Raw genomic sequence first — 18,290 nt, forward strand, 5'->3', positions numbered from 1 at the left:
GACGAACTGACTTTGCTTGCTCTGCAGTCGCTTCCAACCAAAGTGCTGAGCAAAAGAGTGGAAGGACCAAAGATCCCCAGTTGTGTATAAAGGGAATGACACTCACAGTAATTTGTGGTTGGAACAAAACCAACATGTGCCACAGGGGGAAAATTAACAGTTCCACAACATCATATCAACAGTGTAACAAAAACGGCAGGAATAAAGACACATGAAGAACTTCAATTGGTACAATTCAATTGTGCCTGGACTACATATACAAATGATAATAATTATGGACTTTTCTTAAGTCTCCCCAGGCAAAAGATTACCATGAGAAGAACTAAAGAGCAAGTCAACCCATGCCAGGTTGTCATTTGATGCTGTGCACATCGCTTCTATTCATTCAGGATGCTGTAAACTGGCTGACAGTCAAACATGTTTGCAGCCAATCACAGCCATACATGGACAAGTAGACCCCATATTTAAACACACACTAGTGGAACTGCTCTGGATCACATTGTTCTCCTAAATGCCACCACGTGTCTTCCATTATAATGAGTGTATTATCCCACATAGGCGCCTCGTAATCTCCAGTCACTGGAGACTAGAAACAAAAAAAAAAGTAATTTCATTATTGCGTTTAATTGTAGTCTTCATTCAAGGTTTGTAGGCGCTTTACCAGGTCTGTACAAGATTTGTTATTCACAGTATAAGCAGAAAAAAAAATATATAAAGCAAAACATCCTGTTGGGTAGCCTTGGTACATTTGTTTTACTATTTTAAATGCCGGATACCTTCTACAAGCATCTACATGCCAAAGTTTTGTAAAACTTCCCCATTGAGGAGGATAATAACAGGTTTCAAATCTTTTGATGTGCCCATAAGGGATGCGCCAAGAATTTTTGTTTTATGAGCAGAGAGAAAAGGAATTCTGTTGCTCTACGGGACCATATTTTTTGACATTGTGTCATTAATCCAATGGTCTCAACCAAAACTGTCAAAAATGTGGAAAAAAAGAAGATTAAAGCAGTTCTAGATTTAATATCTTAGTTCTGTCACCAATAATTTCCATATTTTAGCTCACAGGTTAGCAAAGAGCCAAATGCACTTTTCAAAAGAGTCAGATGTGGCTCCCGAGCCATAGATTCCCTACTCCTGCTATAAAGGAAAGTCAATGTAGCAATTCAGTGTTTTATTTTTCCTCTCACTGCTATTCCTCCTCTCTTTTCCAAGCAAGTGCTGTACATCTGCTGTCCTTCCGCTGTGATAAACTGAAGAAGAGCCGCTGAGAGCGAGAGATGGTCTTTCCCCACTTTGAGCATTAGCAGCATGTTTATGTGCCAGCTCCACGCTTTTCTCCTGCTTCAACACCACACATGGGCATCAGAGCTAGACTACTAATGAAGGAAGAATTTTGTTCAATAAGCTCACCACTTAAGTGACCTCCCATATTGCTATACTACATTCTCCATAAGTAGTCAACAGCAATGTTTTTGGGAGTTTTGTCATGACACCCCGTCTTATATTACATAAAATCTTAATCATTAAACAAATGGGCTTTTATCATTTGTTGTCTATAAAGCTACCCTGACTGCATTTCCATTACAGGTTTCAATTGAAATCCAGAAGGGGGATTTTTTAATAATAATGAAAAAAATGAAGCAAATACTTTAATTTCCCTTCACTTTGTAAATGAAAAAATCAACATTTTCTATCATATTCTTGATAGAACTAAAATTCCATGGAACTCATCCTAAATTTCAAACTGAATAACCCGGCTTAACTCTGCTGACCTCACTTGGACTACTTATTTATTCATTTCTTATTTATTGATTATTTATTTGTCTGTCTGTTGTTATTTGTGCACTATGTGGTGGACGCTTTAAATCTTATTATCTTGTATAAAAAGCATTCAATTCAATTCAATTATTTATGTTTGCTATGTTATGTTTTTTTCTTGAGACAGCTTGCTATCAATAATATAACATTATTCATAAAAAAATGGGTTAATTCTGTCACTTTTGTTGAAAAGTTAACATTGTTTCCATCATACCATTAGGACACTTAATGACATTTGTCATAAAGATTAATACTGTTCATTATGGATGATAATGATAATTTCCAGTACATATTTAGTCAGTGAAATTATCTCACAGTTGCCAAAATGGCATAAACCAATACTTATGAGAATTAGTGACATAGACGAAGATTGAATGAATGACTTGACACACAAAAACAGAAGCCAACCACTCACATGTCACGTCTGTAAGAAAAGATGTCAATCTGTCTCTCCACTGCTCAATGCCACTTCCTAAAGTATTCCACCTCACCAAAGTACACGTGTACAGAGTCCGATTTCTCACAGACCTATGAGTAAACCCTTTCAGTGTGCATTACTGTGCTCTCACTTTACACACAATCCATCCAAAGGCCGACGTCACCTCAAAGTATCATGCAGACATCGTATACTTTTCCAGTTGCTTTAAATGCTTCTCACACTTAAACATTCAAAGCAACACACCTATTATCTCAGTGGCCTAAATGTATCCCACAGCCTACAGAGGAAAGCTGATTAGTTGGTGTGTGGCGGGCAAACGAAATGCAGAAATGAGAGCAGCGGGTGTCCTTCGACGGTAGACCGGGGAGAAAAAAGGCTCCCAAGGCCCACCACCGTCTGGAGATTAATGTTAACCCGATTGAAATTTTCTCAGTCCCACTATGTTCTTCCATAACAGTATTTCCATACCACAGGATATGTGATGATTCATTGTGTACGCTTGCAAAATCTCAAGAGATCTAACATCCAAAATATCTAAGTACTACTCAAGGGAACTGCAGACCTCTACCAGATGGAGTGCTGTAATATTTGCATTTTGTTGTTTGACCACATTCCTGAAAAAGGCAATGTAGGACAGTATAATGTATTACTAGATAAAAATAGGGATATCCATACAGAAGACACCAGTTTAACTCCGATTGTGAGTACACACATAAATTCAAATTCTTAGTCAAACCATCATTCTGTCCTAAAATGAATGGAAATACTGTTTATAATCAAAACAGCCCACCTACAAAGAAAAGGAATTTACAGTATTGTGCTACATGACTACTCAGTTAAATAGAATGCAGTGTATCAAACAGTTTGTTCATTATTTTTAATTTATTCTTCTTGCCACCGGGGGACAGTAGGATACTTTCATGTAGACGCAAATGAAGTTGTATTAGTCATTTTTCACAGGGGCTATAGAATACTATCTGCAAACAGTGACTAGTATTATTTATAATACTATATATTAAAAAAAACACTGTGCCTATTTACACTGAATCTATTTGTCGGATTATACCAGCCAAACCTGCCCACCGAAAAAGAAGAGGTGGTATTTCATTGCAGCATTGTTTGCTTCTTTTCTCAATACAAATACTACATTAAACATATTTTAGTTTGTGGAACAGATGACTTGTATCTTAATTCTTCTCTGTAGAAATTTGTTTTGAGTTCGAGTTTCGCAAATGAGTCATTTCATATCTTTGTGCCACAATATCAACACTCTTATCAGGGAAGTTTTGCTCAAACATGTTAGTATGCGTCATTGCACGGCCATATTAAGATCTTTTCATAGATGGGGTCTTAGGCCAAGTACATTCATAGAAGTACCCTAAAAGCCACCTAATTGATACTTTGGCTGAACATATTTCCTTTTTTTGCTGTGAAAATATTTTTTCTCTTATAAAATGCCCATTATGCAATCAAAATATTGTTAATTGAAGTTAAAAGCACATTCTAATGAGTCCTTTTTGATACTATGTTTAAGTATTTTAATCTTACAGGATATGTGGTAAGTTTGTTGTTTTTCTTTAATTATCTTATCTTTCTTTTATCTATAGATTCTCATTTTGTGGAGTAGGGAAAGTGGTTTACTTAACTTGCAGCCGCAGTTGATCTGTAACATTTCTGCTGACTCCTTGGTGCCTCGGTGGATAAAATGATGTGTCTGGGAAGTTTCAGAAGTCCATTTGCCGTGTTTTATCGAAAGAAGCTCACATAGCTATTAGATGAAAGCTCAGCAGCTCTTTAGTAGCAATTAAAATGGGTTCATGAAGAATATTTGAGCCATATTGGACAGTACATTCTAACCGATATGATTAAAGTACAAGTTAATTTGGTAGAACATTATTTTTTTTACTGTTACTAACGCAGATTTTGTCCTACTTGCTAACCCATAATACATTATACTCTGTAATGTGACTAGGGAAGTGCATAATTATCTTCATAAAGGGAAAACTATAAATACTGAGTTAAAATGGAATAATAAATGAGAAAATCAGCGCCCATTTAATTACACAAAAAAACATTTATAAAGATTCCACTCGTTACACCCATTGAGCTCAATTCTATCATTGTTTGTGAGTCTATATAAGGATGGAAAAGGAGAATGAGTGGAAATATTATAGACTGCTTGTTTGAAAGGAAGCCAGAGACAGGGTGGTGAGATAAAAAAAAAGGATGTCTGTGTATATATGTGTGAGAAAGTATATTTATTTATAGAAGGCCCTTGGGAAAGACGTGCTAAGGTAAAGAGAATGTCTGGGTTGTGCTGCTTGCCACACTGAGGTGCCTCTTTAGGATGAGAAACATCCTCATCGATATGGACAGTCATGCTTTCAAACCTTGCCAAATTAAAAACAAGTTTCAGATAGTGTTATTGTTATGTTTGGTTGGGGATTTGTGATTTGGGCCAATTATTTTGTTTCTAATTGTCTTGTCAAATCCATGTCGGTGTATTGCTTGAGGTTATATTTGAATTACGGCAATTTATGTTGGTATGTTTCGTCCTTGTAAGTATATTTTCTCGTTTTTCTTGCTTCTTTGTGAATAAAAATAAAAAGCATTCAATTCCTTTGCCAAGATACATATATAATAGTTATAGGTTACTACTTCATAGGCTACTGTAGCTGATTGACTATGCCATTTAATAAAAATACAACTAAATATATTTGAAAATGACATTTCTTTTCATTTAACAAAAAAAACTACATTTTTCTCTCAATAACAAGTTTGTTTTTGTCTGTAACAACTGAATACTACATATAAATCACTAAAATTGTGGTGTAATCCAAACATATATTTAGACAATTCCTTTATCATTGCATATAGATGCCACAAGATGGCTGTAAAACACTTAATTCTGTCAAAAAAAAAAAAAAAAACACCTCAACTGATCCATTTTCAACAAAGCCTATCTTGGATGATGTGAGCCTATCCCAGTTTATATTAGACTTAAAGTAAGCTACACCCTGAAACAGTCACCAGTTAATCATAGGGCATATGCCTCAACTCACTTCCACATAGCATCTTCACACCAAGATGGCCCGAGAACAAAAACAGCAAATAGATGAGTAGAAAAAAATATAACTTAATAAAAAAAAGATCTTACATTACCCCTGCAAAGAAATGGTAAGATAAAGCGATCCAAATCTAAAAGCCCAAGGCAGGATTTAGCTTCACTCTGACACCACTCTGACAACATAATATTATAAAATACCACACTTTGTACCAATTGCTACTGTCCTATTTTCTAAGGCATGGGTTCTATCTTGTGACAGTGCATGAATATGTGATGTTTATAGCATATATTCAACATTTCTAAAGGAAAAAACATACAAGACATTTGCTTTTGGTTAGTCTTTTTGTGCTCTCTCCTTATTGATTGACTGACTTTGGCCATGTCATTCACTTCTTTGGAGTTAGAAAGCGTGGGTGGACATGTTGATACAGAAATCAAACTGAATTCCCCAATGGCGGTTCCTCATTATAGTTAGAAGCATTGCTCCCATTTTAGTTTTTTTGATCTTCTCCCCACTATACAATGAGTCTGTGCTAATCACTAGAGGTGAGAATACCACTAGATTGAAACTCTCACTTTACTTCTCCTTAAAGAACAAAATTCAGCACTTATGTGAGAATGGAAACTTTTCCAGTTACACATACCTGTCAATGTATGGGGTTTCCCCATTTTCATCATTTCATATTGTCTACGCAGTATAACAACTTTTGTACAGGATTTTTTTTTAAGTATTTTTTTTGTAAAACCGATCTCGATTTATTCATTTTGGCTCTAATCCAGATCGGATCAGACAAAAACATCATCGTCAATTGCTAATATTGTCATTTTTTACGCATGATATGCACACATGGGCTAGTCCTGTCCGCCTTTTTTCACCATATAAATAAAGCGCATCAGCAAGCAATGTATCCCTAGACAGTGAAGCTGTCAGCTTCATACAGTGATCTACAAAGTCTTGAATTTAGTGTATATAAAAGGCCCATTGACTGATTGGGCACTATGCCCACATTGGGGGAAATTTTAGACTTGATTTCCTCAAGCACGTTTTTGCAGAACATTGTACAACAAATCTTGTCAGGACAGGTGAAAGGTTTCTAACAAACACGCCATGTAGACAGCTCCTTACAAGATGTCAGCACCTTTGCTCAGGTGACGTAAGTTGAGATGTAAGCAAGTGTAAGGTGACACTTGATTTGATTGAGGCCTTCTAACGTGTCTGAGTCTGGTGTTAAATGAACCCTCTTGTCGTTCATGGACATTTTTGGATATTAGGTTCCTGATTGAGTTCAGAAGGTAATTATGGCTTGTCAGTCTGACAGTAAGGACATTGATGTGAAAATAACTCTTAATTAAAGACCAGTGTTTGTTAAAGAAACGATGATACTAATGTAAGCTTTAGATAACACAATCAAAATCAATGTGAAGTACATAAACAGACCGGGACTGTCACAATGACTTTCACGGTGGTATTTATCATTGGGGAGAACAGCAAGGATACCTCAGTAGGTATGCGAACATCAGGGTGATGTAATACTGTTGGCAGTAACTTTATTTCTTGGTTTTTGTCTTGTTAAGGAGAAAAATGTGACAGACATTAATTTCACAATCAGTCACTCACAAGTCAAAACTTGAAATGATCATGGTAACAACTAAACTTTTCATTTTTTTTGAAGTGCTTATTCCCATAAAGGTTGTGGGGGGTGCTGGAGGTTATCCCAGGCACCAGGCAGAGGACCCCTTGGTCCATTGGTGGCAGGTTAATTTGAAATACAATTGAAAGAAGAGCTTAGTATGAATCATTTGTCTGACATTCCTATTTGGTGATGTGTTGTTTGATTTTTTGAATCATGTACTTTAGCTCAATAAATCTTTGGAAACACAAGTATGGACATCACAAAACAAACCTCCTTTTTCAAACATGAATACTCTGTCTGTCATCCATTGAAATATTACAGCTAAAGTGAGCACATCACACTGAAAAAGTAAAGAGGATGAAGGGCAGGCAAGTGGAGGCAGCTCCAATGTCTGCTTTAAAAAGCCAAACAAAACAAAACCACTCTTGACTCTGATAGTCGGATTCCATTTGTTAGGTGATGACTAGAGTGCTTAAAAAAATAAATAAATAAACCTTTTGTTAACTTGCCATTGACTAATTTAGAGCATGTTAAAGCATGTTTTACATTAGTTATGAAAAGAAAGCAGAGAGATCATGATATATGTTTTGTCTGTGAAATATTTGCAATAGGTGGCAGAATGTCATGGAATACCTTTGCGGTATTCAATCATGCCTAAAAGAGAAATACAGCTGTTTTTACAATGTTTAGTGACTTACACCAACATAAGCGTGCTTTATCTTGCAATTCCTTCTGCAGACCTTTATGGAAACCTTCCTTTTCTACTGACCACGTCACCCTACTTCCTACAAAGTGATGCTCTCTCTCTCTCTCTGACAGCCACGTCTAAATAATGAATGTAGTTTCATAACAAAAAAAAGCTATGTCTTCATCCTACCATCTTTGTATGACCTTTCACCTTTCTAAAATGTCACCCGCCCAAATCAAAGAACCCTAACCCCAACCCTCTGAGACACAAGAAATCAGATAAGACTAAATGTTAAATGTAGAATATGGATTTGGCTGTCTGTGAAAAAGATATATTGAACTGGGGAGGAAAGGTGTGCTTGTTCGTCCGAGTGTGTGCGTGGGTGTTTTTTCCCCCAGCTGGCTCACACGATAAGGTAATGGGTTGTTGTACATAACCACTCTCCATGGCAACCGTGGAGCAAATGCAGGTCACAGAGGGGAAGAGTTGTGTCTCCTTGCAATAAGTGCTTCCAATAGAGCTCCATTAAAAATCATTTATAGGGTAAGGACTTTTGACAACTTTAGTCTGCCAGCCAATCATAGAGCACGTCAGTACAAACAACCTAAAAAATAACTGGAATTCATAATTGTGGATAGTTTAGTATGTTCATTTCACCTCCTAAATCTCAAGTGAGGTGGAAAATTTATGAAATTTTACACAGTCTTGGTAAAGGAAAACATTCTAGAGCCATTTTTTCAAGAGAATTGCTGAAAAAGTGTAAAAAAAGGTGACTATGTCATACTAAAGCCTGGTAGGTTATGTATGCTTCCTTTCTTCTTTTACAATTGGAGAAGATAGTTATCATTTTACTTCTAAAATTGTATGTTAACATAAAAGATACACATCAATAATTTGATAGTGTGCAAGTGTGTGTGTGTGTTTTTTGATGTGCACAGTCTCTTTCTAAAGTGACTTTCCATTCCAGTGTTTCTTCACGCTGATCAAACACCATGAGAGACAGGCTTGCAATCAATAATGGTAATGTCTCAGTTTAGTGCACTGCTCCATTAGTCCATGCATTTGACAGTTCACACTGCTTATTGCTTTCAGTAGTAGTTGAGTAATTATGAAGGGGGAAAAAAACAACACAGGTTGCAAAATAAGGCTATTATTAAAAACGCCAATGTCAATTTGGAAAGATTATTTAAAACAAATTATTAGAACACCAAACATGTATGCTACTGTTATCCTAAAACTTGAATTACCTCAGAATTTGAGAATACATTTTATATTTTAAAGCTAAATTACTCTAATGATTTTCTCAGCATTAAATATTGTTTAAAAAAGAAAAAATATGTGACTCGGTTATTTACAAGAACAGAATAAACAGTATACTTTGTCGAATAGAACAACATTTCTCTTTAAATATTCTCTCCAATGCAGTCATAAACATTCATTTTTGTATATTCACCATCCATGTTAAAATCTGATGTGAGGTTCATCATGGTTGGTAGTGAAAGAGTTAAAATTGGCAACACTTTTCATCTTCACCAAAACTGTCTGCATCTAATTATTGCATTATACTGTATGGTCTGTTTTGGACACAGTGGTGGTCTAATAAATTTGAAAATCACCCTGACAAAACAAATCCAAGTGAGCGGTAAAAAGTGCGGACAAAATCGAAAAAATAGAATGATGGAAAAATGAAAAAGTTGTTCCTTGCATCTTTTCACAAGTGTACTAAGCAAACACGTAATCCAGACAGCAGTGGGCCCGGCTATAGAGTCAGCGGTGTGTCATTGATTGATGCTATTTAAAGGCAAGTGATGATGTCGCCCGGCAACATGCTCATGAGGTACACCGTGACCCATGTCTGCATATAAACGGGGCCAACTGGCGAAAAAACGTAAAGATTGCCATCTTACATTGGGAAATCTATGAGGTACATCCCCATTTTACTCTTCTTCCTTTACGACTTAATGCCTTTGTCATCGATTTCCATTCACACCCAAAAAGGTTGATGGGTTAAGGAGTGAATGGGAGGCAATGAGCAGTATGCAGTGGTTTGGTCAAAGACATCTCAAACTATACAAACTACAAAGTGCTCAGAGTGCAGTCAATCGGGCATAGCTGATGTGCGGTGAGAAGTGCAGGAAACGGCCTGCGGTCGTGGCTAACTTCCCGAGAAGCTTCCCTGGCAATTAGTAAAAGAATGTCAGGTTTTACAGTTCGCTTTTTCTGTTCTGGTATAACAATTGAGGGGAAAAAAAGGGAGCACTGTAAGGCTTCCTGGAAACATCAACTGGAAACCTCAAAAGAAAAAAAGTCACCAAAGTCTCACCAAGTTTAAAATGTGCAAGAAAGCGTAATTAAACGGTGCATTTAAAAATAAATAAAACTTCTCCCAGAGTGGAACCCAGGAATCACTTTATCAATGCATAGATACGAGTACTCATTATTGAGTCTATCAGTGTGCATTGGTGTGCGTAAAAATGCATACTTTAATATATAATGAAGAAAGATTATGTATGAATTTTCTTTTATTTTAGAATACGTATTCACTATTTAATTTTTCCTTATTCTAGGGATATGATTAACAAATTTGAGCACCTTCATTCACATCAGCAACTTTAAGTGGAACTTGTGTGATGACATTTAAAATAGCCCATAATAATAATAGATTAACCCTTTCATGGTTTAGTGTGTTAATGAATAAAAAGTCGATAGATATATGTATATGTGGGGAAAAGAAATATTGGAAAAAAGCAGTAACTTGCCCTATTCCAGTTTTCAATGGCTGGACCATGTATCAATTATTACACAAAGTGTCACTCATGGCATAAAAGGTGACTCAGTTATGGCGAAATTAGCACACCTGCCATCACAGAAGCACAATGTGACTCAACATACTAATGGCGTACTATAAGTTGCACTACAAATAAATCATGTGGGTCAAAAGACATCTACTGGGGAAATTTCCGCAGAGAATTGCAAGGGAAAAATTCTTCAAAATTATTATTATTATTTTTAAAAAAGGTCAAACATAGAGCAAAACTTGACTTGTGCCAAGTATTCATTCTCACGGGTAACACAAGCCGATCTCACACTGCAGAGAAATGTTCTATTCCGTTCAGTGTGAACTGGAGAAAAACAGACATTTGGGAGCCATGTTCAAGTTTTTGGGACTGGAAGTGTTCAATTCAGAGGAGTGAAAGAAAACTTCTCCCGTCTTTGCAACAGAACTCCTTCCAATCAAACTCAGTCCTGTGCATATTGTCCTCCCTAAGAAATACCATGTACAGTAACCCATCAACAAGAGCTTATCTTTTATTGATGCACTGATTACCTGCAAGTTTTCCTGAAGCTCATATTGTTTGTTGAATAATTTAGCAAGGAGGCCCATTGTGGATCAGGAGACTCAAGTGGGCCTAAAACTTTTCAATAACGCCTCAACACTTCAAAGCAAGGAAGTCATGCGATCAAATTCGCCATCCGTGGCATCCTTTGATGCTGCATTGGGGTGAGAATGGCTCATCTAAGTGAGAATGCTCCTGTCACTTTATATCATGTATTGTATCAGGTTGACGAGACACGTGGGCTAAGTTTGGGGGAAGCTGGGAAATATACATTCCGCATTGCGAAGTTTTTCCCCTTCTGGAAGCAAGTGAGGTTTTATTAATGGGAGATAAAAATTTTATTGCTACTGAAAAATAAATGAGGTACAAACGGTGTTTGGGAACATGTCATTTCAACGATGCAACACTCCAATTAAATAATATCACCTTTGTGGGTTAAGGTGTAACCTCGGTTTGATACTGGTTTTTTTTAGTGCTTAACAGAAAAGAAAACTATGAGGCTTAGTTCATTGAGCATGTCATGATCTCCACGAATAGTGGATTTGCAATCCAAACAGAGAATGAATTTGCTCAAATACTGCCAGTGGGATATTGTTGGTGTTGAAAAGACTACTCTACTAAGTCTAAAGTGTAAAGAATACCTTATAGAAAAGACTGTAAAAACACATTCACTGCTACAATTATTCCTGAAGTCATATTTCATGTTCATACACACCAACATATCAAGAGTCTATAATGTTGTTTCTGGGAGTTAAAAGGCAGTCATTGGCGCTACCTTAAAATTGATTTGGTCTTTTGTAGACTTTATAAGATCAAATATTTCAATCTATGCCCTTCCTGAGTTTGCATCACCACCCACCCCCCCACCCCCATTTTCTGGTATAAGTGGTTGTAAAAACAACAATTATCAGCTATATATTTTAAATATGTATATTTTTTATTACCTGAATAAGATAAACATGAGTTGTGTGTGTGTTTTGGCCATTTAATATTTTTTATTTTATCTCTATGTACATTTTAAAAATGTTTATCTTTTCATTATCTGCACCAATTATCCTCATATGGTTTGCAAGTGTGGTTTAGGGGTGCTTGACCCTATTCCCAGGCAACCACTCATATGTAAGGGTTAATATCAAAGTGTTAAACCAGCATATTATGCATGTTTTTTTTAATATGTGCAATGATGTTATGTATATTTTTAACCATCTACCACAAAAGGCAATGTTTTGTTATCATAAATATACATATAGCCTTTGAAAAGATAATCAATTCAACTAAAAATAAAGTATTCAAATTACAGACATTTCTACAGCTTCCCTGCAATGTAAAATCACCACTTGCAAATAATTACAAGTCTGCTCTGTAACTAAAATTAAATACATCAGACATCTCCGGGGAGTGCTGAGGGGCAGCAAACGTGTCCCCCGACTAAGCAAAGTGATCTATTTTAGAAATCATAATTAGGAGCTATTCAAGGTCAGAGATGGAGCAGATCATTTCAATAAATGAGCAAGATAAATTATGCAAGAACCTCCTGCATGTCCACAGAGGTGTTTGAAGCATCTTTTACTCTTGTTTTGACCACAGTGTCTTGTTTCAAGCATACTGAGAAGCTCTACTGTCTTGCCAACATATTTCAAAGTGCGGTGCAGCCACTGATACAAGGTCCAACTATCAGTCCAAGTTAGACTGCGAGAGAAATCAAAGGTTGACAGGCTGACTAGAGAAGCGTTGCACCGAATATATAAAAATCTTCCCCTATACTAACTCTCCCTGTTGAATGTGGTGTACAGTAATGAAAAGGCCAACTTATGTGAATGTCCACACTCCCCCTGAGCTACTGCTCTAATGGTAATATGCAGCTGGGCTCTAGTGAGTCCACGTTTTAATTGAAAACGGCTTCATCTACTCTGTTAAGTATGTTCGTGTCCATTGATCCCTCAGTGGAGTGCGGCAATGTGTGGGTTGTGAGTGTGTTAATGAGCAGGATGATTGAGTAGAGGATAGAAAAGACGTTGGTGTAATGAAGACATGCGCGTCTATAAATATGTGACATTCAACAAAAGGTACGAGTCAGTCAGTGATGACAAATAAGTATTCATAATAACCCCATGAGATATTCACATACAATGATGAGGAAGAGACAATAGCAGCTGTCATATATTCATCTAAAAATAAGCAATATTAATAAAGAGATTTTAATTGACTTCCAAAAGTTGGCTTGTTCTATGAGGAAGCTAGTAGACATTGTTGATTATCCATAGAACTAAATTAGTTCCCAAAGTTCAATTTTAAACCAAATAAATTGTATTTTAAAGGAACATTTTCTTGTTTTTTAGTTTGAAGTGTAACATTTCTTCTTTTTTTCATTACTTCTCCCTCCTGCAGCTCAAAGAATCAGATGAAAAGCACCAATTGGGGCAAATGGAACGTCAGACTGTTCGTCAAACTAGAGAGATTTATAGCCTCTAGATGTAAACAGAAATACAACTCCCCCCTTTTAGGGGGGGTTTAACATTAGATACCTTTATTCCACATGATGGAAAATCAGTATACCCGCCAGCTACTTTATTGGATACATTTATATCCAATACAAGAATTAATGGGCATTTAATTCCAATTAATTGAAAAACAATAGTCAATTATTCTAATACGTGTTATTTTTCTGCCATTTTCTGTTGGCTATTCCAGATGACCTTTGATATAAATTACCCTAATGTGAAAAATGGTCATTATTATTATTATCATTAGTATTCCTCTTCTTATTATTACTATTATTATTATTTCAGTGTGTATTGTAAATACTTTGTGTTTCTGTTTGACAGTGTGCCACATTCAGTATGAAATATGAGCATTGACTATATAAAGGTAACAGTATGGTAGAAAAATCTAATGTTTATTTTCTTCAATATATGCCACAGCATTATCTGTATTTTGGTCATCTTATTGCACATCAGTGAAAAGGTTGGGCATAGATCCCTGTCATGAATTGCAAAAATCTGCTAGTAATGGCATCTGGGCACCTAAAAGCACCTTTTGATATCATCATTGATCAGAAAATACGTTTCTGGCTTGCATCCTTCGTTAAAAATGAACAGGTAGGAAAGCTTATGCGATTTCACTGCCAAAATAATAATAGTAGGACACTATGTAAAACAATATATGTGTAGTATGTGAGGGTCATTTTCATGTCCCTGTAAAATGGCAGGTGACCGAAATGAGCATTGCTGTGTGCCACTTATGCCACCATTTTCCTAATGATACCATCCTCTGGGAATAAATGTTTTTAGAAGGGTGATTTTATGTGGTATTTGGGTTTAAAGCTCCTTCTACCCTTAGCTGCATTTCATCCTTTCCAAAATGTTTGCTTCATAACTGTGTTTTCTGAATAAGAACATTTACCTCCGTTTTTTTATATTGCGTATCCACTGAGCTTGAAGAATAGAGTCTTTAGGAAAGATGGAGGAGGTCAAGCAGAAATTCACATTTGAGCCTCCCACTGTATTCTGAACATTGAAGGAACCACTCACATTACATTTTTGTGAGAGTTCAAGTGCTTGACTTTTACTTTTGTTCACTTTGACCTGAAGCGGACCAAAAAATACTTGAAAATCATTGCTTCATTTTACTACAATATCATTTCTTGATGCTGAAAAAGACAATTTTGTCTAATTGATGCTGCTATATAAGGTAAACATTAAAAAAAACTTTTTTTGCTTGATTGGAGCTCCTCAACTAAGTTCAACATTGATAAATAGAGGCAAAACATTCATTAATATTTTTATATATATACATATATATACATATATATATAGAACAATAGGCCTTTTTTAATGTGTACATATGGGGTTTTGAGATCATTCTAATGCAGTTCTGCACCAGAATTACTTGAAGCCACAACAATAAAGAGAATGTTAAGTGTGTTAAGCTTGACAAAGCTGTTATGATGTAGTCATCAGAATAGATAATGCCAACTAACTAAAATACTACCACTTGGGTTGACTGGTACTTTACCTTGGCAGCGAAAGATGAGCTGGGCTTCTCCAGAAGGTCCCATAGCTTTTTTCTTTTCTCGGAGCAGCACGTGGTGGTAAACTCCTCGCCTTCCCGCTCCCTCATGTTCTCCGCCTCCCGTTTGAGCTCTTCGTTCATCTGCTCCTTCTTCTGGTGATACCTGGCCTGGCAACAGGATTCCAGGTAGATCTCATCGATGCCCCAGAAGTCCAGCTCTTGGCTGAAGGACAGTGCACACATCTCCTCCATCATATGCAACTTTCCCGTACGATAAAAGTTGAGAATGGACGTGAAGGCGCCGGGGTGTCTGTCAAAGAAATACTCGTTGCTGTCCAAAGCGTAGTCGTCACAAATCTCCATGATGGAGTCATGGGTGTTGCAGTCCTGTAGTTTGCCCAGTCTCGTGCGGGGCAGCCGGTCCAGCGTCCTCCATAGGACCTCATGGAGAAGACCACCCACATTGAGCCTCACCCGGCGGGTATGCTTGCTTCGAATGATGTCCAGCGTGTCCGGCGGCTGTGCGCTAGATGACTTGGACGCCACTTTGATCATCTTTGCTTGTGTCGCTCAGTCACTGACAAAGATGGGATGGTGGTGGTTAAGAAGACATGCTCCTTTGAGTGACCTCATCAGGGTTTGCGCTCTTTTCCAGCAGCTGCAATGACAACAATACAATGACTGCTTTTGTAGAAAGATAACGCAAAAGAAATTGCTACCGAAGGACAAAGACAATCAAAACAAGTCAAGAATGTCTCCCCAGAAGAAGTCAATTCAAATTCTAGGATGATTCTCATTTTCACATTATGCCCTTCTGCACAGCATGTTGACTTATACAATTTGTCTCTGACCAAAATAAATAAACAGAGGAGAAATGGACCACATGCAAGAAAAAAAAGAGTAAAATATTGAAGAGTTGCCACTTAGATTTGTGTTTCTTTTTGGATTTAGTCACAGAAATAACCATATAGACATAGAAAATGACAAACTGTTGTCATCAGAATTTCAGAAAATATATACAAATCTCTATATTTATATCTCTATATCCCTAACAAAATTATTATAATCAAATTCAGCATTATATGAGTATTTTGTTTTAGAATACTATGTTTCATTTGTTATTTTGTGGGTCCATTTTAAAGCAAATACCAACAAAAAGCTAAAAACAAATATGAATTGTCTCCTATTTGGAGAACTGTGATTAAGCCTATTCAGGTTCTAAAAGTGGTGGTGTCTGGGATGCTTTTAAAAGTGTGTATTAGGTACATTTGAAAACATTCAAAGTATGTGAGACCAGTGACTGAAAAATAAATATAATGGTCAGTATTACACAGACTTTGCAACTAATGACTTTCATCATATAACCAGTTCCCTTACGAGCTGAAGTATCTCCAGCAGTGTCCTACAGCAGTAATGTCAGGAGGTTTATCCAGTCATCATTGAACAGAATAGATATTTAATCTGCTTTAGATGGCATTGACACTATTCTTGCTGACAGAGATGGACGGGGGGGATCCCAGTGATAAACTGGATTTACATGACCGCACTTGCACTGACTTGCAAATGTGACTACTGTAATATTAATGGACACACGGAATTCTAAATTCATTACGGTCCAGTACAGAAGTCAGCCTTGATACATTTCTTGGGTTTTTCTTTCTTTCTGAGAATTGATATGAATTATTTTAGTCATGCCATTTTCAATTTTCTTTCATTAGGTAGTGTTTCTGTGGTCTTTTTGATTTGGATGACAGTGAATGTGCTATTATCTGTATGAATTGTCTTCTACATTATATATATAGTCAGAGTACAGACAATTGATGGAGCTACTGCACCACATTTATGTGAATTTTACAGAAAGAAAATCAACCTTTTGTATCCCAAATGCCGGATATTATATCACGATGATTCAATAATATTCCACTTAATTTATCATTTCTCGTATGTGCATTTTTGGATGTTCAGAATTCGGACAACATAATTGTTTACCTGTCATTTCTTCTCTGCATAAAAGGGTCTAAATTGAAAATGACTTTAGCTTCACTACATTTCTACATAGAATTGTCCACTCTTTAATTTTTGTTTAGAAAATAATCCCTTACCAAGTGAAATAAAATACAGAGAATAGGTTGTGTCTAAAATCACATTACATTGTACAATGAGCAATCATGTGCAATTGTAATACTATACCGCAACATTTTGAAGTGTTACTGCCTTTTTTGACAGTTAGTGAGCTGTCCGGTGCTGATTATCATGTCGCTGTCTGGTACTGAAACTTTAACAATAACGAACTCTAAGCAGTGATGTATGTCGTCTTCATAAAGTTGCATGCACATTTGGCTCATACAGGATGAGTAAGGTGTTCCAAAAATATAGAAGCAAGTAAATAAAGTGTTCCATACGTGTGTCTCGAGCGTTCCGGATCATGCCATGGATGTGCGGTGGCTTCATTCCAATCAGACCCACGCGGAAAGGTGGCGAACCCGTCCGGATTTGCTGCCCTGGTCTCGGAGGTGCTGACAGCATCATGAGCAGCGTGGAGACATGATGATTAAGGCGATTCCTTCTTCTTGCACTCTCACGGAAACAGAGACGTCCTGCCAGCCGCCCCCCACCTGGTAAGACTCAACAAGTAGACAGGGGGAATACTGTGGGCTCGGTTCGGGTCCTCCCTCTCGGAGTGGACTGCATCCAGCTGGACGCCGCACCGTGTGGGAGTGTGGACTGCTCTCGCTGCCAGGCTTTATTTCTCTCAGCCTCCTCCAGCTCCCTTTAACCCTCGCTGCACCAGACAAGTGCAATAGCAAAGGAAATGCACAGTACGGCAAGGGAGGGCATACCAGCCAAACAGCCCACCAGCTTTGTTTGGGAAAATGGGTTTGATTTTTTACCTTTTCATTCACGGATTTTTGGGACAGCTGGAGTTGGTGGCCAGCCAATTGCAGGGCACAATGAAACAGACCTTCTCCCGAGTGGGAATCGAACTCAGACTGCAATACAAAAAGGAACAATTAATAATAATGAAGTAATTGAAAAACAGGCATGAAGTCCCAATGCAGAAATAATCAGGTCCTACCTTATGTATGAAAATAAACTCATTCATATATTGTTTGCCTGGTAGTCCAAAAAATACCCGAGTTAGTTTGCATCTGTATATAGTAGTCAATTAAATATGACATAGCTGATCACATAGAAAATTGCACAGCTCTAACCGTGATATATAAGAAATGCAAACACATCTCATGTTTATCCACTAATTTATTTCTGGTTTAGTATGTACTACTTTTCCATT

General features: G+C 37.0%; 1 protein-coding gene across 1 annotated transcript in view; it reads right to left on the minus strand.

The window, feature by feature from the left end:
* LOC144202718 (potassium voltage-gated channel subfamily B member 1-like) overlaps positions 1-17,812 on the minus strand; it is a 34,973-nt gene extending 17,161 nt beyond the window's left edge. The window contains exons 1-2 of the mRNA XM_077725624.1: positions 17,401-17,812; positions 15,002-15,656 (exon numbers count right to left, since the gene is read on the minus strand). Coding sequence (XP_077581750.1) covers positions 15,002-15,553 — 552 coding nt within the window. The 5' untranslated portion in view covers positions 15,554-15,656; positions 17,401-17,812. The remainder of the gene's footprint in view (positions 1-15,001; positions 15,657-17,400) is intronic.
* Positions 17,813-18,290: the final 478 nt, after the last annotated feature.

Source organism: Stigmatopora nigra, chromosome 10, assembly GCF_051989575.1.
Source record: "Stigmatopora nigra isolate UIUO_SnigA chromosome 10, RoL_Snig_1.1, whole genome shotgun sequence".
Taxonomy (NCBI): domain Eukaryota; kingdom Metazoa; phylum Chordata; class Actinopteri; order Syngnathiformes; family Syngnathidae; genus Stigmatopora; species Stigmatopora nigra.